This window comes from Onthophagus taurus, chromosome 3, assembly GCF_036711975.1.
Source record: "Onthophagus taurus isolate NC chromosome 3, IU_Otau_3.0, whole genome shotgun sequence".
Classification (NCBI taxonomy): Eukaryota; Metazoa; Arthropoda; class Insecta; order Coleoptera; family Scarabaeidae; genus Onthophagus; species Onthophagus taurus.
In genome coordinates, this window is record NC_091968.1 from 289986 (window position 1) to 317378 (window position 27393).

At 33.5% G+C, this 27393-nt stretch overlaps 5 protein-coding genes across 12 annotated transcripts in view; 2 read left to right on the top strand and 3 right to left on the bottom strand.

The window, feature by feature from the left end:
- Nucleotides 1–2084, top strand: part of LOC111422396 (diacylglycerol kinase theta) — a 30333-nt gene extending 28249 nt beyond the window's left edge. For 4 of the 6 annotated variants that reach the window (XM_071195010.1, XM_071195012.1, XM_071195013.1 and 1 more), the window contains one exon: nt 905–2084. In XM_071195010.1, the coding sequence (XP_071051111.1) occupies nt 905–1048 (144 nt within the window). In that variant the 3' untranslated portion in view covers nt 1049–2084. Of the gene's footprint in view, nt 1–582 lie in introns of all 6 variants that reach the window. The other 2 variants (XM_071195011.1, XM_071195014.1) reach the window with 1 other exon arrangement.
- Nucleotides 2085–6832: 4748 nt separating this feature from the next.
- On the bottom strand, nt 6833–7808 carry LOC111421214 (Phosphatidylinositol glycan anchor biosynthesis class X). Its single transcript, XM_023054355.2, has 4 exons — nt 7599–7808; nt 7258–7551; nt 7051–7201; nt 6833–6993 (listed from the first exon to the last, which is right to left on the bottom strand). The coding sequence occupies exons 1-4, from the start codon at nt 7712–7714 to the stop codon at nt 6850–6852; spliced, it is 705 nt and encodes a 234-aa protein (XP_022910123.2). The 5' UTR covers nt 7715–7808; the 3' UTR covers nt 6833–6849.
- Nucleotides 7809–7829: 21 nt separating this feature from the next.
- Nucleotides 7830–8699, bottom strand: LOC111421215 (uncharacterized). Its single transcript, XM_023054356.2, has one exon. It carries the CDS (start codon nt 8577–8579, stop codon nt 7998–8000), a length of 582 nt encoding a protein of 193 aa, XP_022910124.1. The 5' UTR covers nt 8580–8699; the 3' UTR covers nt 7830–7997.
- Nucleotides 8700–9050: 351 nt separating this feature from the next.
- On the top strand, nt 9051–12220 carry LOC111416828 (uncharacterized). Of its 2 annotated transcripts, XM_071195016.1 has the most exons (5): nt 9051–10279; nt 10346–10526; nt 10590–10664; nt 10994–11225; nt 11503–12220. In XM_071195016.1, exons 2-5 carry the CDS (start codon nt 10404–10406, stop codon nt 11574–11576), a joined length of 504 nt encoding a protein of 167 aa, XP_071051117.1. In that variant the 5' UTR covers nt 9051–10279; nt 10346–10403; the 3' UTR covers nt 11577–12220. The 2 variants fall into 2 exon arrangements, with proteins under 2 accessions (XP_071051117.1, XP_071051118.1); XM_071195017.1 differs by having other exon boundaries at nt 9052–10505.
- A 2102-nt stretch (nt 12221–14322) lies between these two features.
- Nucleotides 14323–24354, bottom strand: LOC111421212 (AP-1 complex subunit sigma-2). 2 transcript variants are annotated; one of them, XM_023054353.2, is made up of 4 exons: nt 24260–24354; nt 23912–24199; nt 23713–23850; nt 14323–14620 (listed from the first exon to the last, which is right to left on the bottom strand). In XM_023054353.2, the coding sequence occupies exons 1-4, from the start codon at nt 24260–24262 to the stop codon at nt 14576–14578; spliced, it is 474 nt and encodes a 157-aa protein (XP_022910121.1). In that variant the 5' UTR covers nt 24263–24354; the 3' UTR covers nt 14323–14575. The 2 variants fall into 2 exon arrangements, with proteins under 2 accessions (XP_022910121.1, XP_022910122.1); XM_023054354.2 differs by lacking the exon at nt 14323–14620 and adding an exon at nt 14817–15244.
- Nucleotides 24355–27393: the final 3039 nt, after the last annotated feature.

Here is a 27393-nt window from a genome sequence, read left to right on the forward strand (position 1 = left end):
TTTCTCATTCTTGCACCCTGTATATGCTCAAATTAATATCCGAATAAAAATTTCTATCGCAGAATTATTACAGAAGAATCAACCTTTCGATCAAAAAAGGAATCATCAAAATCGAATGAGTGGTTCGCGAGAAACCCAGCTTTGAAATTATGGCAAAATTTTAGTGGCCGGTTTTTTTTGCCGGTCAGTTTATATATAGGGTGGTTCAGCATATATAAATTGATTTTGCTGAGTCTTTTCAAATATGCATGCAAAAATCTTATCATAGGTGTTGTTTTTGTTTGATCACAAAATAATATTGGCTATAATAATGCCCACGCGAATACGGGTCACATATTTAAAAAATAAATAAATATAACCACCGTCCGTCCACCCTCCCCCAAAAAAAGTTCGATCCGCGACAAAAAAAAAACATTAAACATTTATTTATTTTTATTGCTTTTTGTTTGATTTAATTTAATTTTTTTGATTCCCCTAGATGTTCGCGTTAAATATCAAATTAAGAAATTTGTATGTTTCTTTTTTGTTTAAGTTCATTTATTTAGTGTTTTTTTTATAAAAACGAGTTGTATTGTTGCGCAGGCGACGATGCTGAAGAAAAATAAATTCAAACGGAGACCGACCGAACCGAACATTATTTCGACAAACGGGGAGGGGGGCAGAGGAATCACCGGTGATGCGGATTAGCATCCGTGTCCCACATTCGCCATTTGTTACACTTTATAGGACTTTATTTTTTTTTAAACACTCATCCAAATATTAAATTTAAATTTTTATAATCTTGTATTTTCGTTTTTGATTTATAACTTGTTTTTTTGGGGCCCCCTTCCCCAACAACAACAATTCGATGAATTCATCATCACCATTTGGTCAACTATCAACTTTAACAAAAAATGCAAATTAGGCGACGATGTTGAAGAAAATGAAAGGAAAAATGAAGAGGCGCAACACCGAACCGACTATGTTGGTTTCGCCGGGGACGCAATTAGCACCGTTGCCCCAAAACGATGGGGAATCACCCACAGATTTAAATAACACGACGTTTTAAAGCATTTAATTAAAATACTATTTTTATTTTGTGAGTTTTTCTTTGAAAACTTATTCACGGATTTGATCATGACATAAAAAACTCGAATTGTGACTTCGCCTCAAAATATTGAGAGAAAAATATTACAAAGAATTTAATTAAATTCAATGAAAAATTAAAAAAAAACCAAAGAGGCATTACGCTTAATAAACGTTTTTAAGTTATAAGTAAAATTTAATGTAAGTTTAGAATTAAGTCGATAAGATTAAGAAGAAAAAAGGATTTTGATTTTAAGACGATTAAGGTCTTAAAATCGAAATAGAGTGAAAATCTTAAAAAAGGAATAAAGTTGGAGATGTCTTTCGCTGTTTGGCCGGTTGGTGGCGATGGACGTCTCGGGAATCCATCTCGGGGCATGGGGCTCAGTTTTTCACGGACACACGATCGGCCCCTTGACCCCTTTTAATGATGATTTAACATTTGTATAAAAACAATTTCATTTGAGGGTGTTGACCGTGAAAATCAGTGTCACGCAGGTGGATTCTCGAATCGAATATAAACATAAATAAATGAAAAAAAAAATAAATCGTATAAATCGTTTCGCTCCCCCTCGAATCCTCCCTTTTAATTATTAAGTGGTAGAAAAGAAGAGAAGAAAAAAATTACTAAAAAATAAATAATAATGAAGAAAAATCGATGTGCTATCCCTCACACGCCCGAAGCAAAAAAAAGTTTAAATTTAAATTAAAAGGATGGAAATAAAATGGTCAAGAAGAGAAATGCGACAAAAATCTATCGTTCTTCTTTGGGAAGAGGAATCAAAAATATGTAATAGAATTAGAAAAGAAAATGATGAGATTCTTGTTGCATTTTTGTTCGTTGTTTGATTTAGAAAACAAAAGGAACCATTGAGTACGTAAGAAACGGAGGTTCTTTATTGTATTTAATGAAAATTAAAACAAAAAATGGAAAATATGAAATATAAAAGTATATATGTATATGTGATCATAGATATATTTAAAATTGTGAAATATAGAACAAAACAACTGTAATTAAATTGGTTTTATTTATTACAACTTTTTAATAATAATATAATATCCCAAAAACTAAAAGATATTTTGAAAATCTGTTACTTTCTTTGAAAAGCTTATATTTTTATTTATTAAGAGTTTATTGTATACAGTAATTGTTTACAATTCTTTACATTATTCAATTATTACTTTCACTCTCTACCCTCTTCCTCCATTTCCACGCCCTCGGCTCCTCGGCCCAATCATCCCCTCACCCATCCCTTTGTCTCCTCACCCCCATCACCATTCTCATTCATCGTTTCCCCTCTCCCCCCTCTCCTAAGATCTGCCTTCGGTCCATCTCCTCCTCCCTCAACTCACTGCACCCATTCAGCATGTGTTCTAACGTTTCCCATTCCTCCCTGCACAGCCTACACCACCTCTCCTCAGCGGCCATCCAGTATTTGTTGGCTCTCTCCTCGTTTCCACAACGGAACCTAGCCACCAACTTTTTCCCTTCCTCATCTCTTTCCAATAACAAGTATCTAGGCAGCCCCTCCGTAATTATGTCCCTGTATCTTTCGTTATACCTTCCCTCTTTTATTTGTGTCCTTCTTTCCTGTCTCTGCACATCTCGGTCCCTGTCTCTCAACTCCCTACCCACCCTTCGTCTACTATTTATCTCCGTTACCGAGTAGCCCGCTCGTCTATAATAGTTGTCTCTGTGTCCTTTCCCTCTCTAATTTCCTTCCAACACTCCCCCAGGATCCCGCAGCTTGGCCTCCCTTCTATTCTTTCTTCATATTTCACTGCCCTCCTGCCCGCCTCCACCCTGACCTTATCCACCTTTACCTCTTCCCTCACTATATACCCCGGTGTTTCTCTCGCCACCCCAAGCACCCATCTCCAATATCTAGCCTGCACGTCCTCCAGCGGTCCCTGCTCCCTCCATCCCCATACCTCTGCCCCATACATCATCACACTGCTAACCAGACCTTCAAACATAATCTTCCTCGCTGCCACATTCCTTCCAAAGACTCTCTTCCCCCAACCCCATACATGTCCCATCACCTTATTCGCCTTTTTTGCCATACCTATCACATGCGACCCCTCCCTGTTATCCTCCCTAAACACATACCCCAAGTAAGTATACTCCATAACCTCCTCGATCTCCTTTCCCTCCCATCTCCAGTTTTCTGTTCTTTTTCTCCCACCCTTACAAAACTTCATCATCCTTGTCTTCCCCACATTTACTTCCAGCCCCTTCCCCCTAAAGTATCTTTCCAATGTCTTTATCATCTCCTTCATCTCCACCGCTTCTCTCGCCATGACCACGATGTCATCCGCGTATGCTAACATATGCACCTTTCTACCTCCCACCACCAATCCTCCCATCTGCCACTTCCCCAATCTTTCCTCCAGGTCCGCCGTATACAGTGCAAACAGACTTGGGCTCAGCGGACATCCCTGCCTCAGTCCCTTCGTCGTCCAGAACACGTCGCTCAGCTTATCTCCCACTTTTATCCTAGCCATCATCTCCTTGTATATTTCCTTCACTCTCGCAATTAGGTGTTCCGTTATCCCCCTCCTCCCCATCTCCTCCCACAACTTCCCCCTATCCACCTTATCAAAAGCCGCCTTCAAATCTATAAACAGGGCGTACAATTTCCCTCCCTTCTTATCCAGCTCTCTATCTGCCAAATGCTTCAACACATACACGTTGTCGATTGCTCCCCTTCCCTTCCGAAAGCCTGCCTGCCCATCCGGCAAAATTCCCCCCAACTCCATCTCCTCCTCCAATCTTCCCAGCAGTATCTTCGTGTATACCTTGTATGCCGAGTCTAGTAGGTTAATTCCCCTGTAGCTCTCTACACTTCCCTTATTACCCTTTTTATATACTGGGCAAATTACCCCCACTTTCCATCCCTCCGGAATCCCACCCCCTCTCCATACGATATTCATCCCCTCCAACAACTTCACTCGCACCACCCTTGATGCTTCCAACCATGCTTCGTTATGTATCCCATCTTCACCTGGCGCCTTTCCCTTCTTCAATCTCCTAAGCACCGCCTCCATCTCCTCTTCTGCTATCTCCTCTCCCCCATCTCCCTCATATCCTCCCAACCCCGTTAGCCTCGTTTCAACCCCTCCCAATAATCCCATAAAGTAACTCTTCCATTCTGTCATGTGTATTTCGCTGGTTATCGTCTCCCTACCCTTCTTTCCTTTTTTCAGATACCTCCAGACCTCCCCTTCCCTTGTTATCCCCCTAATCTCTGCCGCCTCCTTTTCCCTCAATTCTGTTTTCTTTCTACTGCATAACTCTCTGTATTCTCTCCTGGCTTCCCTATATCTATCCACCCCTATCTTCCCCCGTCTCCACAGCCTCAACCTCCTTCTCGCCTCCCTCTTCGCCTTCTTGCACTCGCCATCATACCAGTCGTTCCTCCCCACTTTGTCCCCCCTACGTACACACTCCCTTTTCAGTGTTGCCTCCCGCACTACCTGGGTAAGCTCTTCCAACCCGTTGATCTCTTGTATCCTCTGTTGCCAAGTGTCTAGGTTTCCCCTGTAGAATGCTACCCCTTCTTCCGACCAATCTGTCCTGATGAACTTGCTACCCAGTTCCGCTCGCCTTCTGCCGCCCACCCCCTTTACCTCCACCTCCAACGATTGGTGATCCGACTCTACCGCTTCTCCCACTTTACACCTTTCCACCCTCTCCCACATTTCCTGATCCACCAATACATAATCAATCACAGATGTCCCCCTCGCCCCGATGTAAGTATACTCCCCTTCCTCTTTATTCCCATTCAGTATCTCCCATCCGTTCTCCTCCACCCATCTCAGCATTTCTGTTCCTTCTCCATTCCGCACAGTATCCTTCGACCGCCGTCGTCCCTCCTCTCCCCATATCTCAACCCTTCCCCTAAAGAAAAGCTTATAATTGGTGTTGCAAATGTTGATAATTTAAATAAGAATTTATCAAAATTACGATTTATTACAATTTTTTGAATATGCTTCTCTGGATTAATTCTCATTCGTTGCGTCGCTTCTCTAGATTAATTCTGTATTTGTACATTTTTTCTGCGTATATTTTGGCTTCCTTGCCCATAATAGTTTCAAGCCGCAATGTAGGTGATTAGGTAAATGATCTGATCCAGACTCAAGAGATACCCCATCGTTTTATTTCAATACGGTCATTATGAGTTCAACAAAATGCTGTTTGATTAAAAAACTCTTCCAGCACCTCAAAGTCCAATCCACACCATTGTTTACAAAACCTAATCTTTATTTTCTATTCCAGTTCAAAACCAATGTCAATTGGAGGTCATTTCAGTTAGTGTTAATTATAATTTTAATATAATGTGTTGTTTTGCTTGTGTGATGTTTTATACACAAGTTATTAATCTATAAATTTGGGTTTCTTTAATTTTAAGAGACTCTTATTAAAAACTCAGGGTTCCGGGCAAGTTCAGGTTCAAAAGAATATTAATCAGGTTCGACAAAAAATTCATTTCATTAACACAAAATCAAATTAACTCGTTTTATGAGTAACAAAAAAAAATGGTTTTCCTAAATTAACTTTAATAACAATGCTTATTTACGAGAGATAAATTTTTAAATAAAATAGATAACTGCGGTTATCGACTGAAATATCGATATTAGAGAGAACCCGTTTATTACTTGAGAGAGAGTAGGATAAAACTAGTTAAAACCGTTCTTTGAAAATAACAAATGGCTGATGTCTTAAGTTGTCATCAAACTCGTTAAAAAAAAATAGAATTAAATAAATGAACGTTATTCAAGAAAACTAATAAATCTTTACCCACAAGTAAGTATTGATCAAAAATTATAGGAAACTCTTGTGAGTTGTTCTTTGAACTTTCTTTTTGTAGGTTAAGTTAAATAATAAAATAAAATTATCATCCGACTCACTGTGAAAAATAATGGATTGGAGTTCAATGTGGTATCTGGATTATGGATTGTCTCTTGTGTTCGGGGCACTAACTAATTTTCTGGATTGTCTACAGGATTCTTCTTACGGGAAATTGAACTGTTTGTTCTTCGGAAATAGGGTCTTGGAATGGTTTCGAAGAAGTATCGGTAGTTCTCGGAATAGGTTGTAGGATGATTCTCTTTTTATTTTAATATTGTAAGTTGGTTTGACTTTTTTTTTTTAAATTATCTTAGATTTTTGAGGTTATCTTTTCAGAAATTCTTCTATCTGACGACGTGGATTCGATGCTGGTCAGACGACGACTCTCTCACTCCCTGTTCGCGATCTCCTTATATACCCCGGCACTCCAACTGTTTTTTCCTCGTTTCTGATTGGCCCTTAGCTTCGCGCCCTTTTCAAAATTCAAAATTCTTGCTTCGAAACTAGCGTCATCTCTTGATTTTTCTCGGAATTAACCTTCAAAATTTAATTCTTTTTTCGTTGATTTCTCCCTTATCCCTTTATGAAACGTAATAAAACTTCGTATTCAACGTTGTCTTTTCTTGTTTTTAGACATACATTGGAGTACACGCCAAATTTCAACAATGAATAAAGTTGGAAAAATTCAAATTTAAATCAAGGATTTCTTCCTCAAAATAACGTTAAAACCTCAAACAATGGATGAAAAATGTGCTTTAGGAGCTGAACTACAATAATTGATACATTTGAAAGTAAACAAAACGGTTTAAGTTCAGATTTTCACCAACAAAAAATCTCTCTGTCACAAATTCTAGGTTATGTTTTCTCGGTGAACTAATAGAATGTTAAAATTATTACAATAAATAAAAATAAATATTTAATTGTAAATTAATTTATTCCCTTTTTAATTTCGTACTCATAAGCATTGATAAAATATATAAGCAACCTAAACAACCCAACAATATGGTACTTATTGCAACAATCGGATAATGATTTAAATTTCCAATTGGAACTAATAAGATACTTTCATCAAAAACCTAAAAAGAATATATATAAGTAAACCATTACAAACATCAATAAACATTAATATGTACTCCTTTGTAAGTTATGTTAACCCATTTACAATCCCCATTTGAATCACTACAAGGTAAATCAACCCCTTTATTTTTGTTTAGATCACAACTTGTGTTTGTTCCTAAATAATTCGCAAATAAACTTGGTTTTTCAAGCAGTACTTCACCAAATCTAAAAAAAAATAATTTAAAACACCTTTAATAAAATTACAAAAAAATTAATTGTACTCCTCCACAAAGCTTGCTTTTTGATACCGCAAATGTATGGGTAAACTCAAAACCACATCATTCCCATCCATTTCAAAAAACAACATTACTTCATGACTATCAGATAAATGCATTGCATACTCAATGTTCACTTTTCCGATTAATCTCCCATTTAATTCTTTTTGCCGCACCAAACTGGCAAATTCATCGGGATTCACATAAATTCCTGGGGGTATTTTTAAATACAAAGCAAACGCAAAGTCGGTTTTTAACTCTTTAATATCGTTATCGAAAGTTAGTAACCAATTAATTGTTCTAAAACGATGAATTAAATAAAAGTTAATTAATGTGTTATTACTAACTTATGAAATCCGGGATTTTCAATCTTTTGATTTAAAGATACGGTTATATTTAAACATGCTTTTATTGTAATCAAAATGTAGAAATAAATATAGAGTTGAAGTGTTTTTTGCATCATTAATTTGTAGGTTAAAAAAGAGGTTATGTTACTAAAGCTAACTTCACGAGTATTTATATTATTAACTTTCACAAAACATTTTTTTTAAAGACAAATTTAAGAAATAATTTCAACGTTTTCAAAAAATTAATTTTATATTTCAGTTTAAATGATTAATCGATAACATTTTAGTTATATTTAAGTTATTAATTTTTTGACATTTTAATGACGTTTATAAATGACATTAACAATAATGTGATTCTAACCTACAAGTAATTATTAAAAACACAAATTAATATAAATTTTAGTTATAACAACCACATTCATCAGCTGGTGTAATACCCATTTGATCGCAAATTTCCACATAACATCTATAACGATTTTTGGATTGATCAACGTTCCGTCCACGGCATTCATGACCTCCGTTTATAGCTTTGGTGGTAATTCCGAAATTTCTTCTTGAGTTAAATCCGCGGTAAGTTTCCACATTTTTTTGCCAAAACCAAACGGAAACTTCGGCCCCTAAAGATGAATCGGACGCAACCATTTCTGGATGTTTATACAATTGGTTGCCTCTACCAATATCATGCGAACAACTTTTATAATTATAATCCCATGTTAACTGAATAAAACCTCTTCCGTGATAACTTTTACCTGGTGCACCATCTCCGTACGGACTCCAAGTAGCACCTTTATAAGCTATTTCTTCGATATCATGATAACCTGTACTTTCATGAGCACATTGAGCCAAAAACATTGCGGCGTTGTATTTGTCGTCGAAAGAGCTATTCGTTTCTTTAACTATTGCTTCAATGTGGCGAGATTTTGGTCTATAACCAAGGTTACGCATTGCGTTTTCTAATTTTTGTTCACTTATAAATCCCATTGTTATATTTTTTTGGTAGAATTAATTCAAAATTCGGAATTAAACTGGCTTGGTTTGCTGAGACGGTTTAGGCTTAAATAGTGGGTGGGGTTTTTTGTATATGGTTATACTTCTCCTTCCACCTAGAAGAGTATGACGTGACTTAAATAATTTGTAATGAAATTATATTAATAATGTTTCTTTTGTTATCTTAATTATACTTAAAACAGATATTTTCTGAGAAGAATATATTTATTAATTTAATGTACATTGACGATTAATTAGAAAAAAATAAAGTACGTTATTTCTGTTTGGGTACCTATATAATGATAAAGTGGGAAAACCACATTATGTATTTTTAGCAGTATTGTTTAGATAACCCCTTGGAGACTAAAGCGCCTGTTTGAACAAGATTTTTCTTGCAAAAAGAAAGTAATTTGGTTTAATTACTTGAAATTATTACAAATTGTTATCAATTTAATTTAAACCAAATTACTTTCTTATTGCAAGAAAAATCTTGTTCAAACAGGCGCTTTAGTTTCCAAACGGTTATCTAAACAATACTTCTAAAAATACATAATGTGGTTTTGCCACTTTATCATCTTGATATCTCAATTATTTTTGGAGATATGATTTTTATAATGGTATTTATAAACTTAATTTGTAACACATTTTTGATTTTTTTTTAGGAGTGAAAGTTTCTATTTGGTTTTGGTAGAAAAGAGTGGAAAGGTTCCGCGGATTTAATCCAAGAAGAAAGAAAATTTATATTAATTTGTGTTTTTAATAATGGGGCCATACACGATTTTTTTTTATTATATTTTCTGAAAGTTCGTATACATATAAATATAGTTCCCGTTATTTTTTTAAAAATATTTCGAACAAAATCATTGTTAAAAATTTATGTACCCATTTGCGCTTTTAAAATTCCCGCGTTGATGACGTACGTATCAGCTTTGCGTCCTCTGCTCCCCGCTCAAATGCGAGCAAGAGATGAACGTCATTTAGGTTGTATTGAAAAGAGATAGAGTGTTTGTAGGTTATGTTTTGTTCATGGATGTAATAGAGCAAGGTTTATAGAACATAAGGTTACCTAATTCCACAGAGTATACAGAGGCCGGCCTCCGGCTAATAAATTGGCACTCCTATCTATCCTTGTTCAACTAATGAAAACTTCGTATGATACTTTCTCTCTCACATAAACTGAATCGATGTAGATGGCGCAATGGTCGCGTTACAGTAGTATTTAAAGAAACCAATAGATGGCACCATTTCAAAATTTTTAAGTGGTAAACTCGTAGACTTTAAAGAAGGCAATAGATGGCGCCATGTATTTCAAGTCCGTAAATCTGTAAATCCCAGATGCGTCCAGTTCTCCAGGTTCTCCAGTTCTATCAGAACTTGCGTGACTTGCTTATTCAGCCATTTCAACATTTTTATTTACTTCATCAATCTTTTATCTGTGTCTTGTTTAATTATTGTGTAGTTTTGCCTGTTTAGCGTTTGATTATTACATAGATTTGTTTAGTAGTTTATTTGTTTGTATAACTTAGTTTTCATTAGTTTATTGCCATAGTTCGTTATCTTAGAATTAGTTAGTTTTTAAGGCCTAGTAGAGTTTTATAGTAGAATTTAGTTATAATGGATAGCAATTGCTACATTTGCGGACGTTTGGTAGAGGAAGTGGTTAAATTATTTTCTTTTCCATTAAATATCAATAAGTAAATTTATAAATTTAAGTTAGATAGATTTTTTGTACTAAATGAAAATTTACTTTGATACTTTAGACAGCGATAATGGAATGAGTATCTTGGTGTACCACCAGAAAACACGTACTCTAGACGTATGAGAATTTGCAACAATCACTTTACAATGGAAAGCTTTATGTTGAATAAGACCCCCTTGACCTTAAAAAGAGATGCAAAGCCTTTAAGAGTGATCATGAATGTAAATTCCAATTTCTTACTTGTAATTGCTTCTATTTACTTTTAGAATTAAATTTACAGTTCTAATTACATTTTCTTTATTCAGGAAGCACACATTGTAACGAGTGAACCGCTTAGACAGCCTGAACTGGAGCAAAATAATTTAATGGATTCTGTCATAGTAAGTTTTACTTTTATTTTCACTTTATCAATAACATTGATAGGATACCATATTATGTTGAGAGCTGTCAGAAACAAATATTAATTAATTTCTGTGCTGGTTATTGTTATTTTTTAACTTTTTAACATTATCACTTTTTACTCAACAAGGTTTTTTTACTTTCTAATGTATTTAATAATAATAATAATATATGTTTATTGATGATGCAACAAAAGTGCAACAAACCAAAAAAAAATATATACATATAAGTAAATAAAATCATGAACACTATAAAATTATCAACAAAACCGCCGGATTTGTGTATAAAATAACACTTTATTTATTTATAGGAGTTAAATATAACAAAAGACGCTGCCATACCTTCCTCCGCTACAAATCCAACAACAGAATCAGTATTTAAGAAGAGCCAGTTTAGTGCAACAAGCAAAGAAAAATCACTGCGACGAATTTTAAAGAACAAAGAAAAACAGATCCGGAGACTTAAAAAGAATTATGAAAATAAAACTACATTACTGAGAGATATGTTAAGCACACCAGAATCTTTTACTCAGGTTTTTAAAGGTAATAGTATTTACTTTCCAATTATTTAATCACGAATTGAGGCAACATGTTTAAGTCTTAGTTGTGATCATAGTTAAAGTAATGTAATCGTGATTAATAATAATAATAACAATAAGATAAATGACCAACTAAGAACTTAAAATTATGACTAAGACTAATACATGTTACATGAATCTAACATAATACAAGCTGAGTTAAGTAAATGTGTTGTCAAATTTTAAACACAACATATTTAAACAAAATGCAAGCAACTTTTCCACTGTAATTGTTTGTACAGATAAGAAAATATCCTTCAGAATGCAGGTCAGGACGCTTCAGCTTTCAGACATTGCTGTTTACTTAAATAAATAGTTTGTTATTTTTTATCAGTTGTCTTTTATAACTTATCATATTTAATAAAATTGCTTTGTTTTAATTGTTGTCTTGGTCGCTTTGTTACTTTATTCTACTTGCTGAAATATTGTTCCTTTTCGCTTTGTTTTAATTCTCGTCTTGGTCGCTATGTTATACATAATTTATTCTGTTCGCTGAAATATTGTTATAATTGATACGAACAGAAACAAATAAAAAGAAATATTACAGTTTATATGAATTCTATATTATAATTTATTCTGTTCGCTGAAATATTGTTCTAATTGATACGAACAGAAACAAATAAAAAGAAATATTACAGTTATATATTCCATACAGTTATATAAATAACATTTTATCATTAATTCTGTCTACTGCTCGTTTTTGCTGTAATACTTTTAATTTTAGTCGCTTTGTAGAATTTTTTTATTCTGGCTGTCTTAAATCTGTTGTTTGCAATTGCAATTTGTATTCCTAAATTTGTCTAGAAATTTATTTGACTTATGGTATGCTAGAGTTTTTCATGGGTTTTCCTCTAGCCTTGAAGCAAATGCTTTACCATTGTACAAAAACGCCCCCATGAGCATGAAAACGATTAAATGTAAATATTTGTCTATAAATATACATAGATTTGTTCTTCTGAAGTTTGTATTTTTATTTAATAACATTTTATTAGTTTTTTTTTTAATATCAAGTTCAAAAAATCACTGTTTTCATCTTAAAACTTGTTCAAGTTTTGAGATGAAAATTTTTGATATTTTGGAACTTGTTATTAAAAAAAATTTTAAAGAGTAATGAGATTTATATTCAAACGAGCATTCAAATTCCCGCTCGTATTTATCGATCCACTACACTACCGCCATCTACATCGATTCAATTTATGTGAGAGAGAAAATACCATACGAAGTTTTGATTAGTTAAACAAGGATAGATAGGAGTGCCACTTTTATTAGCCGGAGTCCGGCCTCTGTATACTCTGTGCCTAATTCCCATATATATACTATCTCCTATATCACTGACTAAGGCAGCAAAAAAGTGTAAACACTAGAGTGCAGATATATATATATCTGTCTCTGTCGTGCCCCCGTCTACACAAGAGACATGCGTGAACACGTGGTGAGTACGCTTTTATCTTATTGGACGGTGAATTAAAAATTAATAGCAGCTGATGACCTTGATGTTTATAAAACACCAAATAAATGTTTGACATAAACATAACCTAAAATCTAATACAATAATGGCTTCTTGTTTTATTTATAACATTTGAAATCGACAAAATTGTCATGGTTACATAAAATTTGGTTTGTTATTTGGGTTGCCTAAACAAAAGTAAAGAATATAATGTTTAATGAACAACCTACATAAAGTTGATATTTAAAGCAATATTCAACGTCAATTTCACACAAAAGTACATATTTTCTAATTTATTTGATGCATCTATGATAATTTATAATTAAAGTCAACTATCTACAATAATTGCATTTCAAAGCTGCATAAAATACGCGCGAAACACTTCAAACTCTTAAAAATTTACGATTCGCGCAAGCGCCTTCGCGATATGGGGGCACGACAAAGACAAAACATATATCATTCCGTCTGCTTTTGATGGAAACGCTCGCCACTCATTGCTTAGATAGGGAGTCAGCGATATAGGAGATAGTATATATATGCTAATTCCCTATGCCTTTGTAGTATCGATTATTACCCCGCAGATTGACGTCACTGGTTCGATACAGTCAGAATAAAAGATAGCCTATACTGTGGTACAGTCTATATAAAATATTTAAACCTCGCATCGTGTTGTGTTGTTCATAGAACCAGCTACGTCACTGACCCACCTTGCCTCTCAGAGGAGGAGAATCGGTATTAGGTAACCTTATGTTCTATAGACCTTGGTAATAGAGACCATGGTGTGCAATCTTACTACTATAAAAATGTAGACCCAGGTTTTAGTACCCTCACAATCCACTGGATGACGTTGTAGACTGAATTTGTAGCAATCTGCATTATCTACACAAACAAAGCGCTTGTAGCCATAGAAAAATTTATATGTAACGTCAAACTCAAAGGGCTCAAAGGTGAACGTCACATTTTTGTTTTGTCGTTTGGTGTGATAACTGGTGATAACACCTTTGTATAAGTAAATATTCTTCCTTACTTTCCTTTGGCTTAGTGTTTTATATCCTTTAGTTAAGTGTTTAAATAAGTTAGGGCCACTTTCACCACCTCTTCATAAGTTTATCCGATAGATAAATTGGCGCTCTTAAATGAGAGCAATATATATTATATTTAAAATTATGAATTTTATCTTGGAAAAACTATAAATTCATATTTTTTGCATTTATTTGTAAAATGTACTTGACCTCTTCAAAATAAAGTATTGGTATAAACCGGTATAGAAATACCTATATTTAAATTTCGCGCTTTAACCTAGTTCCCTCACAATCCCCTTGGAAGCGCTGAATGTACCAAAAAATAGTAGGGAGATGACCTTCTATATACATAATATATATAAATTTTTCTATGATACAGACACTCTATTACATCCATGGTTTTGTTTTGACACTGTCACACTGCAAGCGCTATCTAACGGACAATTTAACTTGTTTCAGACGTCACAGAAAAGCCGCGATATTTTATAAACGTCATGTACATAAATGTCAATAAAAATCAAATATTACAACTATTTTTGCATTATTTTAGCAATTCTAACTAATAAATATAAGAAATAAAAATAATCACAATATTTAAATGCCGTGTTTTATAATTTATTGATAAGAGTGAAAATAATACATTTACTTAAAAAAAATAAGTACAAAAATTATTACAATAAGCGTTGAGCAAAATAATACTAAATTTTTAATTCTTTTTTTGATTAATCGATAAACATTTTATTGCCAACACTATGTAAAAACATTCTCCTTTTATAAACTATACGTGGATAATTTAGTACATTACTAGTATTAGTATTTATTTTATTAATCAACACTAAAAAGTAATTAACCGAGCCCGTGATCCTCGAAAAATCCTTGTGGGGTCTCTTCCTGCAACAAAAAAATATAAACACTCGAAATATTAGTTAAGTTTCAATAACCATTTAAAGAATTATAAATGAGGCGTATATGAAAGTGGATAAAATCAGCAATTTACGTACCTTATTATAATTATCTTTTAAGTGTGGAAATATCCACGTTCATACATTTCACTCAATTATCATAATAAAAGAAAAGATACATAAACTAATTTTAAGTACAATATTAAATTTATTGACACATCAAAAGGTTAGTTTAAGAGAAAACTACATACGTACAAAAACACTTATTAAAAATACTTTCTTTGGCACAAAAAATTAAGCTATGCACCATTTTTACCCTTAACTAATTACCCCGCTATTGCTAAAAGACCTTAACCCCAAACAATCTCACAACTTGTAATTTGTGATATGTAATTTTTTAAATACATCATCATCTATAAATATTACAAAAGATCCACAAAAAATAATGTGCACTAAGAGTTAATTCTTTTTATAAAATACTACTTTTTAGATTATGTTAGTCTTACGATTATGTTTAACAAAAATATGTTAGAACAAACAAAAAGTTAGATTTAAATTATGTTAAGAATTAAAATAGTCCCACGTCCCTTAACGCTCCTTCTACGGCCTCGTCCTTTTGTGCAAAACAACAACAATTAAAAGAAATGTACAAAAGAGAAATTATCTTTTTATAATTAACTACAAATTTGTGTTAGTATGTGCTATGTACAAGAACTATATGGAGGATATTTACACACTTATACAAATAATATAAATTTAAACAAAATCATCGTCTGATGAAAATATTAAATATATACAGGGTGATTTATAACATACGGAGGAGACTAAATGGGTAGGTACTTGAGGTCAAACTGAAGAGATTTTCTTAATAATGTTTTGTTAAAATCTTAATAGTTACATAGATATCGCATGTCAATTTTTTAAATAAGTTAGCGTCAACTTTTGAGAACCACTGATATTCACTAAAGAACAATTAAAATACTTATGAAAAAGTTATGTATGTGTTTATGCTTTTATTGATAAATAATTTAAAACTCTGCCTGACGCGTTTCGGCGATCTACGCCATCTTCGGAGGCTTTCGTCCTTGTTGGTTATGTCAACATAAAATATAAGTCATTCTTTCTATGTGCGGTACAATCACCCTGTATACAGGATGATTTATAACATACAGAGCAGATTAAAAGGGTAGGTACTAGGGGCCAAACTGAAGATATTTTCTTAATAATGTTTTGACTACAACGTAATAATCACAAAAATATAGAACGTTAAAGTTGTATTAATGGCCGAGCATTTCTTACGATACGAACTGCGAATATTTCGGGGTTACTTAAACAATGCATAATTAGCACCAATAATAAAATCTTTGTAATATGACAGTTACGGCTATTTAAAAATTTGTTAAATCGCTCAAAAACTGGCGTTTGTTTGTTGAGAACCGCTGATACCATGTTTTTATTGCTGCCAATCCATTGATTTGGTTACCTAGCAGCGGACATGTCATTTAACAAGTATTTTAATTGTTCTTTACTGAATATCTGTGGTTCTCAAAAATGGACGATAACTTATTTATAGCTATTAACATACCGAGAAATGTTATGACATTTATTACAGCCGCAGATGTCAGATTGAAATCCGAGCTCGAAGAGCGAGGATTTTAAGACATCTAAGACTCTATCTCTATTTGTCAACAAATATTTTATTTTTTTAAACTTCATTAATTTGTAAAATGATTGACGTTAATTTACCTAAACTAACTAATGCATCACACTTTTTCGGGTTGTTTTAATTGCATGGTGAACATAAATAATTACTATTATTAAAAATAGCATTAGGTTTCTGTTCCATTGTTACTTAAAATTTTCATAATTAAGGTTTATTAAATATGTAGCTTCTTTTCCTGTATTGTAAAAATATAACATTACCAATATGTCATTTTTACATTCTTAATACAGTTATAAGGTTCATTACAAACCAACTTTTGTGAATGTTAAGAACTTTCTTACAGCCTGAAACCGGTAAAAAAATTAACATGCGATATCTATTTAACTATTAAGTTTTTAACAAAACATTATTAACAAAATCTTTTCAGTTTAACCCCAAGTATCTACCCTTTTAGTCTGCTCTGTATGTTATAAATCATCCCTGTATATAAAATATACCAGAAATATAGGCCCAATTTCATAATCAACTTTATGCATTTGTTAAAAATACAAACCAAGCGTCATCCCCAACATGTATACACATTTCGTCGTCGCGAAGTCAATGGCCGTGGTTTATCGGTTCCTGATATCTCGGACAACATATACAGGTGTATCTAAATGACTGCAACAAGGGATTTTTTACAAACTTCAAGGGTTGATTCTTTAGTGAATTTTAAGGGTACTTTAATATACAGGATGCCCCGCAACGATTGTACAAAACTGCATCAGCGTATTCTATGATCAAAAATAAACAAAAAAAGCCTAATAAACATAGGTCCGAAAATGGACCATTTTCGAGATATTCAAAGATTTAGTTTCATAAGTTGATATTGTTGTATGTATGTATGTATGTTACGGGGAGTGCGTATACTATACGCGGCACCTAGGCCCCAACGGGCCCCTTGTACATCCTCCTCTAAGAGGTCTGAGATGTTAAACGCGAGCTTAACTCGAATTCTGGCTGATTCCGCTTCCTGACCGACCCCCCTCACCGGGCGTGCTATGGCACAGGCCCAGTGCGGGTTCGCCCCTGTCAGGTGCCGCTCAACGATGCCACTCACTCGCTGGCCCCTCCGTACCAAGGTGGAGCAAAGCTGCTCATCAACCTTGGCCCGGGTACGCTCTCACGAAGTGTGTGCTTCATGAGCGCTAACGCGCGTTCAGCCATGTGTTCAAACCCCTTACACACATGGGTGATAACGACAACCAGAGGTGTACGACTGGTTGCCGGATATTGATATTGTTAACATCATCAATTTAAATTTGTTTTTATAATAATTAAGTCGTTACTATGATTACGATAAGTTGTCTAATCCAAGGACAGTAGAATCTAACAGGACTGCTACATCCATTGTTGTGACAACCTGCCCGCAAACTACGTCACACCATTTGCCACGCCCAGCTGTTGTTGTGGTCTATGCGTTGCTGTGTATTTGTAGAGGTTATATCGTAGACATATTCATATTATTTTTGAAGTTTTATGTTTTTAGACGTATTAATGTCTATCATATAACCTTTAAAAACACAGACAGTTACCAGGCGTGGCAAATACTGTGACGTAGATGGCGGGCAACCAACCCGTAGTGGGCTACAAAAATACAATGCATGTAGCAGTCCTGTTAGATTCTACTGTCCTTGGTCTAATCAAAAAAAAATAATAGTACTTGACGAAATTATTATTTTACTATTTAATTTAATAAAACTATTAAGTATGGCTCCTATTAATTACTCCAAGGAAGAGATGGCGGATATGGTGTATTGTTACGGACTAGCTGATGGAAATGCGTCGTTAGCAGCTCGTCATTACGCGCAAAGGTTCCCGAACAGACGATTGCCTAATAGTCACACCTTTAGCAGACTATTTCTTAGATTAAAAGAAACGGGAAGCGTAACCCACAGCCATTCCACGGAGAGACATTACACAAGGCCGGTGGAATTAGAAGAAGCAGTTTTGAGAAGAGTCGATGAAAATGCCTCAACCAGCATTAGAAGAATTTCTGCACAAGAAAACATTAACAAAACAACCGTTCACCGCATTTTAAGGGAGCAGTTGCTTTATCCTTATCATTACAACACCGTTCAAGCTCTAACAGAACATGATGGCGAAAAAAGAGAGATTTTTTGTAGGTGGGCCATACAGGAAGAGGTAGTAAACGTCGACTTTCCCATAAACATTATATTTACGGATGAAGCAACATTTACTCAAAGCGGAATTTTTAATATTCATAATGAGCACGTTTGGAGCGATGAAAATCCCCATGCAATACTAGAAACTCATCAGCAGTGGCGATTCAGTGTTAATGTATGGGCTGGAGTTATAGCTGATCAGTTATTAGGTCCATTTTTTCTTCCAAAGAGATTGACAGCCGATGCCTACATACATTTTTTACAAAATGACCTTACAGAGGCATTTGATGAATTACCTCAACAAATTCTAGAAGATTGCTACTTTATGCACGATGGAGCACCAGCACATTATGCACGCGCTACTCGAGCATACTTAAATAACAGATTTGGCAATAAGTGGATTGGCCGAGGAGGCCACCTCGTTCGCCAGATTTAAATCCGTTAGATTTTTGGTTTTGGGGACATTTAAAACAAATTGTTTATTCTGAAGACGTTCAAAATGTGCAGGATTTGAAGAATAAAATTAGTAACGCATTTGACACAGTAAAACAAATTCCTGGTATCTTTGAACGCATTAGAAGTTCATTTAGAAAACGTATCCGTTTATTGAACATTTATTATGACATGAATCTTTTCCAATTTGTTAAATATTCGTTGTTTTTATGCTGGTTGAACGATTTTCTTCGACAATCTTTGTTACTTGTTTTGTTAAATTATTAATGAACTGTATTAATTAACTTAATATTATCTTATTAAACTTTATCTTAACCATGGTAATCATATAATTACTGCATCTAAATCGTTAGAATTAATGATGTTTACAATAGGTCAGCTTATGAAACTAAAAGTTTGAATATCTCGAAATTGGTCCATTTTCGGACCTATGTTTATTAGACTTTTCTTGTCTGTTTTCGATTAGAGAATACGCTGATGCAGTATTGTACAATCGTTGCGGGACACCCTGTATAAATAATGAGCGACTTCGGCTCCCCTAAGGAGCTATGTACATCCCTTCAAAACGGGCGGAAAATTTTGGTTTATTTTTTTTCTCAAAAACCCTACATATACGCTAGGAAAATGAAATTTGGGGACTAAGTTTAGCTCCTAATAGAGCACGTTTCTAGCTTATGGTTCATATATTAAAGTACCTTTAAAATTCACTAAAGAATCAGCCCTTGAAGTTTGTTGCAGTAATTCAGATACATCCTGTATACAGTGTGTCCAGATTTCGATGCTCATCATTCGGCTATTATAAGAGATAGAGCAACGGTTAAATGTTTCGGGGAATGTTTTGCAGAATTCAATGCTCGCAACAAATCATATTTCAAATTCATCCTCACTTTTTTCGTTTTTGAGATATTTTGGAAAAACTGAAATTTATATTGCTTATATTGTTAAGACTAGTTTTTGGTCTGAACAGAAACTATCGATATTCATTTGCTTCCAAGTTATTAGGTCTTTAATTAAACTAAAACTAGAACTAACACTAGCACTATCAAGTTATCTTCAGAAACAAAAAAAGTTCAAAGTTGTTTCTGAAGAAGGTTGCAACATGACATCCGAAACGTCAAACATTTTTTCAAAAAGCGCACGGCTTAACCCGAAAGTTTCTAGTTCTAGTTTAATTAATACCAGCCGTGAAAGCCTTTGTACTTTTATTAGCTCTTTGTTTTTTTTTTATGGCGGCCATATTGGATTCTTGATTAGTTAGTCCCTAAAAAGAGCTTTTTGATAATGTATAGCATATTGCCTAAAACGTGATGAATTCATTGTTTTTTCAAACTGTTTATGATAACACTGGGGAATCTAAGCATGTTACAGAAAAACTTTTACAACGAAAGTTGTGGCAAATATTATTCTTAACAAAATTTCTCTCTTGCACTTGAAAATATGATGAATTCGTTGTTCTTCTATGCTGACGATAATAAAATATTCACAAGGATCGGGTCTAATCTGGATTGTCTTAGATTACAGAAGGATTTTGACCGCCTGCATGACTACTGTCGCCTCAACAAACTTTACCTAAATTATGACAAATGCCAAAAAATTACATTTACTTGGAAACGTTATCCTCTCAACTTTTTTTACTTTTGGATAATAATAATAATAATATACCTTTATTTACGTTATGAAAACAAAAATACAGAGACACAATAGAAAAATCAAAGATAGGCGTAAATAAAGTGCGAAAGAAAGAAAAAATTAACCCCGGCAATATGCCATAAAAAAAAACCGTGTACATGGACAGAGACATAGCAACTGGCGCAAGCCGGAGTAGCCACCAAAACTGCAGAGCTAGTTTGTGTGTGGCGTTCTCTAATTAATCTTCATCGATCCATTTATAAAACTTACTTAAAAAAAAAACTTTACATAAAACTCTCTGTACCTAATAGAGTTAGTTTACTAACAGAACAAGAAAAAGAAAACAAAAAAAACAAGAAAACTAATGAGAAACAAAAAAAAAATATATATTATAACCACTAATCTCAACTATTTAATAGTAGTATTTGTTAAACCATAATATGAAACATGTCCTCAATTTGTGGTTCAGTGAGCGATCTAGCCCACATTTTCGCTGTCCGTTTCAAATTAATCTTTTGCTGATTCAAATTCTTTGATGTTAGAAATTCAATAAACTCATTGTATACCCTAGCCAAATAAAAAGTAAAGTGTTTTTGTGCTATTGATTTATTTGTTCGAATTGCAATGGCAAGCCCGTGAGATGTAGTTCGCGTACAATAACAATGGGATGGGAATGTTAAATCCCTTTGAGTGTTAACTGCCTTAATCACGACTGTCGTGACATACAACTGTTTTACTGTCATCAAACCAGATTCTTCAAACAACAGTACAGAAGGATAGATACGAGGTTTATGTAACATTACTTTCATAACAAGTTTTTGGGCTGTAATTAAATAATAAAAGATAAAATAAAAGATCTTGGCATTATATTGGATCTCAAATTGCGATTTCATCATCATATTGAATAAATCAGTAAGAATTTCACGAATTTTTTGTGTATAAAAACCCTTTACTTAGCATTTGTCTACAGTGTGCTATGTTATGGTTCCGTAATACGGAACTCCATGTATGTGGCGTATCGCGATCGTATTGAAGCTATTCCGCTACGCATTGTACGTTATTTGGCACATAAATTTCATCTTCCTTATTGTAGTATTCAACGAGTTGTTTCTGACTTGGTCTTCCTTTTCAAGTTTGTCTCAAACAAGACCATTTTATATACAGGTGTATCTGAATGACTGCAACAAACTTCAAGGGGTGATTCTTTAGTGAATTTTAAGGGTACTTTGATATATGAACCATGGGCGACTTCGGCTCCTCTAAGGAGCTACACCCCTCCGAAAATGGCGGAAAATTTTGGTTTAATTTTTTTTTCTCAAAAACCATAAACGCTAGGAAAATGAAATTTGGGGAATATGTTTAACTCATAATAGGGCACGTTTTGACCCTATTTGTACTTTCAACCTACCCTTCTAAACTACTAAACGTAACCACCCCCGTTCAATTTATGCCTAGATTTTTTTTATGAAGATGATAAATACATCGGAAAAATTTCAGTTGGATAGATAAAACTATTCTAAAACTTTTTTGTCTCTCTGATGTTCTTCGAAAATTTAATAATTTCTGAGAAAAAAAAATAATTAAGCAAACACTAAGTGTTAAGCTGTAGGGTTGTTAATCGAAAGTTGGAATGAATTTTTAATGGAAAAATCTTAGTAGGCTTTGCAAACTTTGTCATAAATATTTTTGACGTTTAAATGTCAGTGGTTTTCGTACTGTTATTATTGTTTTATTTAAAATTTTGAAATGTCGAGTGAACGAGCGTAAATGCGATAGAACTTTATTTAAAAATAATAATAATAGTAAGAAAAACACTGACATTTAAACGTCAAAAATATTTCTGACAAAGATTGCAAAGCCTCCTAAGATTTTTTCATTAAAAATTCATTCCAACTTTTGATCGACAACCCCGTTGTTTAACGGGCAGTGTTTGCTTTATTATTTTTTTTCTCAGAAATTAGTCGTTTTTGGAAAAATTTTAGAGAGACAAAAAAGTTTTAGGATACTTTCATCTACCTAGATAAATTTTTTTTAAAGTATTTATCATCTGCATAAAAAAAATATTAGCAAAAATGTGAAGGGGGTGGTTACGTTTAGTAGTTTAGAAGGGTAGGTTGAAAGTACAAGTAGGGTCGAAACATGCCCTATTATGAGTTAAACATATTCCCCAAATTTCATTTTCCTAGCATTTATGGTTTTTGAGAAAAACAAATTAAACCAAAATTTTCCGCCATTTTTGGAGGGGTGTAGCTCCTTACGGGAGTCGAAGTCGCCCATGGTTCATATCAAAGTACCCTTAAAATTCACTAAAGAATCACCCCTTAAAGTTTGTTGCAGTCATTCAGATACACCCTGTATAAAAGAATATTGGAACAAAATATAGAAAGATTAGGACTTTGAGAACACTGAATTTTGCAGCAAGATAATGACATAAAGATTACAAAGCAACTAATTCAAACACTGGTTGCTATACTCTTATTATGTACCTATTTGGCTCAATACACCTTCTCAAAGCCCAGAATTAAAACAGCTCACTTTAGCTGGTTGATTATGAAATCGAGTGTTAGAATTTCAGACAAAATAGAACCACACTTTTAGATATTACTAATTAATAATTGATTCATGAACGCTCCCAGTTCATCAATCAATACTATTATCACTATTATTTTTAGCATAATAAAAGCGAAGAAATAATGTAGCTACAAAAAAATAAATTAAAAACTAAATTCGTCTTCTTTAAATTTTCAGTTATTTATTGAACAAAATCGATTTAAGATTAGAATAAAATAGGAACTACTTCTACTTACTGGCTGAAAGAACATTTAAATATTGAAAACTTCAAAATTAAAAGATAAGGTTGGCACAAAAAATAAACATCAAAATAGATAAATACATCATGAAATAATTCAAAATAACAAATAATAAACTATGGTTATGTTTAGTTAACAAAGAGATCATGCAAAACTTTTCTAATTATTAAAATCGTTAAAAAAAAACAGTTTACCTCTTTAATTTAAAACCATTTTAATTATTTTATGGCTTAAAATTTGAATTAGAAAAATGGTTTTAAAAGATCCAAAAACAAAACGATTTAGGCATGCATTGAGAAAAGAAAACCAACAAAAATTTTAAAAAATATTAAAGATCAATAGCTGTATCACCGTTACTAACCTCTTGAAGTAAATCCTGTGCAGCGATTGCCTTCAAAACATTCTTTTTACTTGTCTCCTGAACTTCACCACCCAACAGCAACTCATCAAGAATAAAGTAAGCCTTTTCAAAATTAAATATTATATCTAACTCACAAACCTAATTAGAAAATAAATAAATAAACGTACATTTAATTCCATTAAAATTAAATTTTACTTACGCTCCCAAAGTATTTATCCAACAGCTCAACGTAACGATGGATAACCTCCAATGTAAGCAACTCGTTATCATCTTGTTCGATGGCACAGCAAAAATACAAACTGGCATAACGTTTATAAACGATTTTTAAATCTCTCCATTCCAAAAAGCTGCACATTTTCGGTTTTCTAGCCAAAATCGTCGTTATTAACTCCCTAGTAATCTTCTTTTTTAGTTTATCCGCATGAGCCACGTACCATTTCTGTAGCCGCAACTTGCCTTGTCTACTAAATAACAGCATAAATTGCATCTGAAAATAAAAATCGATATTATCTTGCAAACTTTAAGCAATGCCTATACAGCGGATTACCATTTTTAGGGTGTAATGTCTTTAAAAACGGATTAAAAGGCCATATTACTGAAATAGGTTAACGACACCTAAATTGCATGTTTTTTTGACAGTAAAAAATTAAAGGAAATGTTTTTACCGACATATTTATAAAATTGTTTTAAATAACTTTACTTGTTTATCAAAATTTTCGATTTTATTTAAACGTAATTGAAGTGTGTAATACTGGTGTAATAAATATATTTGTTTAAATTAATATTTTTAATTTATTGTAAAAATTCTAGCGCCATCTATTATCTCGAGTAAACTTATGTGAACGTACAGCTCTGTTCAAATTTAATGCGAATCGTCCGCTGTTAGCTCCGACATGACGCTGGTACTGGAAGAAGACGGAGACATCTTTTGTTTCTATTCAATTCGATTTCTGCATATATATACTATCTTCTATATCGCTGACTAAGGCAGCAAAAGAGTGTAAACACTAGAGTGCAGATATATATATATCTGTCTTTGTCGTACCCCCGTCGACTCAAGAGACATGTGTGAACACGTGATGAGTACGCTTTTATCTTATTGGACGGTGAATTAAAAATTAATAGCAGCTGATGACCTTGATGTTTATAAATCAACAAATAAATGTTTGACATAAACATAACCTAAAATCTAAATATTTAGTTATGTATATTATAGGTTTCATGTGTATAATAACATAATTATTAACATATTTTAGGACTAAGCAATTTAAAATGTAATTGTTATTTGTTAAGAAAGTGAAGCAAATGTGTTAAAAGTAAAATAAAAAAGAAAAAGAGTAGTGGAGATATTTTTGGGTCCTAAAAATTGGTTGAGCAGGTAGAAGGAAAGGTCTCAGTGTAATAAAAAAGAATTCAAAGTCCTCCTTTTCTTGAAACATTTTTCTTTATAAACATTTAGAGTACATATACTCTAATTTATTTGATGCATCAGTGATAATTTATAGTTAAAGTAAACCATCTATAATAATAATTGCATTTTAAAGCTGCATAAAATACGCGCGAAACACTTCAAACTCTTTAAAATTTACGATTCGCGCTAGCGCTTTCGCGACACGGGGGTACGACAAAGACAAAACATATATCATTCCGTCTTCTTTTGATGGAAACGCTCGCCACTCATTGCTTAGATAGGGAGTCAGCGATATAGAAGATAGTATATATATGGATTTCTGAGACTAAAGGAAGTTACCCTCTTCCTTAACCCACGTAACACCGTCTCAGTTTGAAGTGGGCCGAAGAATGGATCACCCTTTTTTTAAATGTGTTAATTTGATTTTATTTTAAATCTTTTTTGATATTTTTAAGAACAACAAATACTACACGATTTTTTATATGTTCCTCTAATAAATGATTTTAGACTATTTCTATAAATAAAACGTCAGATAAAAATCTTAGTAATATAGTTAATATAATATAAATCTTATAAATAAAGCTTTATAAAACTCTCCTTCAAATTTTAAATAGAATTATTCAATATCAAAGTTACGTGCATTCAAATTTGTCCGTTTTCTTAAATACAACATGCCTCGTGTTCCTGGTCAACGAGCGTCAGGTTTGACTACGAGGAGAGCAATTATTACACTTCATCAAGAAGGAATAGATAAACGGGAAATTGCCGAACGTGTAGGCTTATCAGTAAGATTTGAAGAACACGGGAAAGTTGGCCTTACAACATCTAGATCAGGCCGAAAACTTATTCTTAATAATACTCAACGAAGGGGAATTGCTGAATACGTCACCGCCAATCCATTTACAACGTCCAGAATTATCAAGGATTTAATTCGATTGAATACATGCGAGTGCTGGAGGATGTTTTGATACCATCAGTAAGAACCTTGTATCCAAAAGGGATCATCACGATTGTTCAAGACAATTCACCCGATCATAATGAGGTTAGGCGAGTACCCTGGCCACCGCGGTCACCTGATCTTAACCCAATCAACAATCTATGGGCTTTGGTGGAAAAACAATTCAATAAAAATGTCAACTTTCCGATTCGCAACGTGGATAATCTGCGCCGCAACATTACAGTTGTGTGGAAATTATTTCACGGCAAGGATGTATGCGAAAGAGTAGTAAATTCGATGTCCACCAGATTGCAATATTGCATAGTAATGGGTATTATACAAAATACTGGTAATATTTGATGGTATAATGGACACCTTATAAAATTCTCCCCAATTAGATTATTATAATATTTATTATATTTTATATGTATAATAATATATTATGTTTTTTTGTTAAATAGGAGTATTATATTATATTGATTTTTGATTTTATTATATTAAAATGGTTATCGATATATTTCAATATATAGTTTATATATAACTTACTATCAATATATAATTTTCATTTCTTATGAGGTTCAACTTATCGTTCCACTGTATTCCAGTAATTATTAGTAATTATTTTCATTTACTACAGGAATTGTGTAAAGTAAATGGATTGCTTATACTTATTCATTTTCTTAATTTTTCCTTGTGATTCAGTCATCTTGGCCATAAATCACATCACCCCGCTTGCCTGTTCGGAACTTTTACAACACTACAGAGCAGGTAAAACCTGGATTGAATGCCTCGTGAACGTAGGTCGTTTCTAGTACAATGTTATGCCTCTACGAGCGGCTCTTTTCGCATTATATCTGAACAGAACTGTACGTCATTGAGGTCTTATATATAATCTAGAGAGCGTATGTGGTGGTGGTGGGGGTAATCAGAAAGTCAGACTTGTTGGATGTACCGACCTGAACTTAGCTATAGTTTCAAGTCTCTATTGCAAGGTTTATAGAACATAAGGTTACCTCATTCCCTATGCCTCTGTAGTATCGATTATTACCCCGCAAATTGACGTCACTGGTTCGATACAGTCAGAATAAAAGATAGCCTATACGTGCCTATACTGTGGTACAGTCTATATAAAATATTTAAACCTCGCATCGTGTTGTGTTGTTCATAGAACCAGCTACGTCACTGACCCACCTTGCCTCTCAGAGGAGGAGAATCGGTATTGGGTAACCTTATGTTCTATAGACCTTGTCTCTATTGTACCTACAATTATAACCTCACAATTCTCATAAACATATTGTTATTTTTATTAAAATTTGATTTTTGTTGAAAGTTT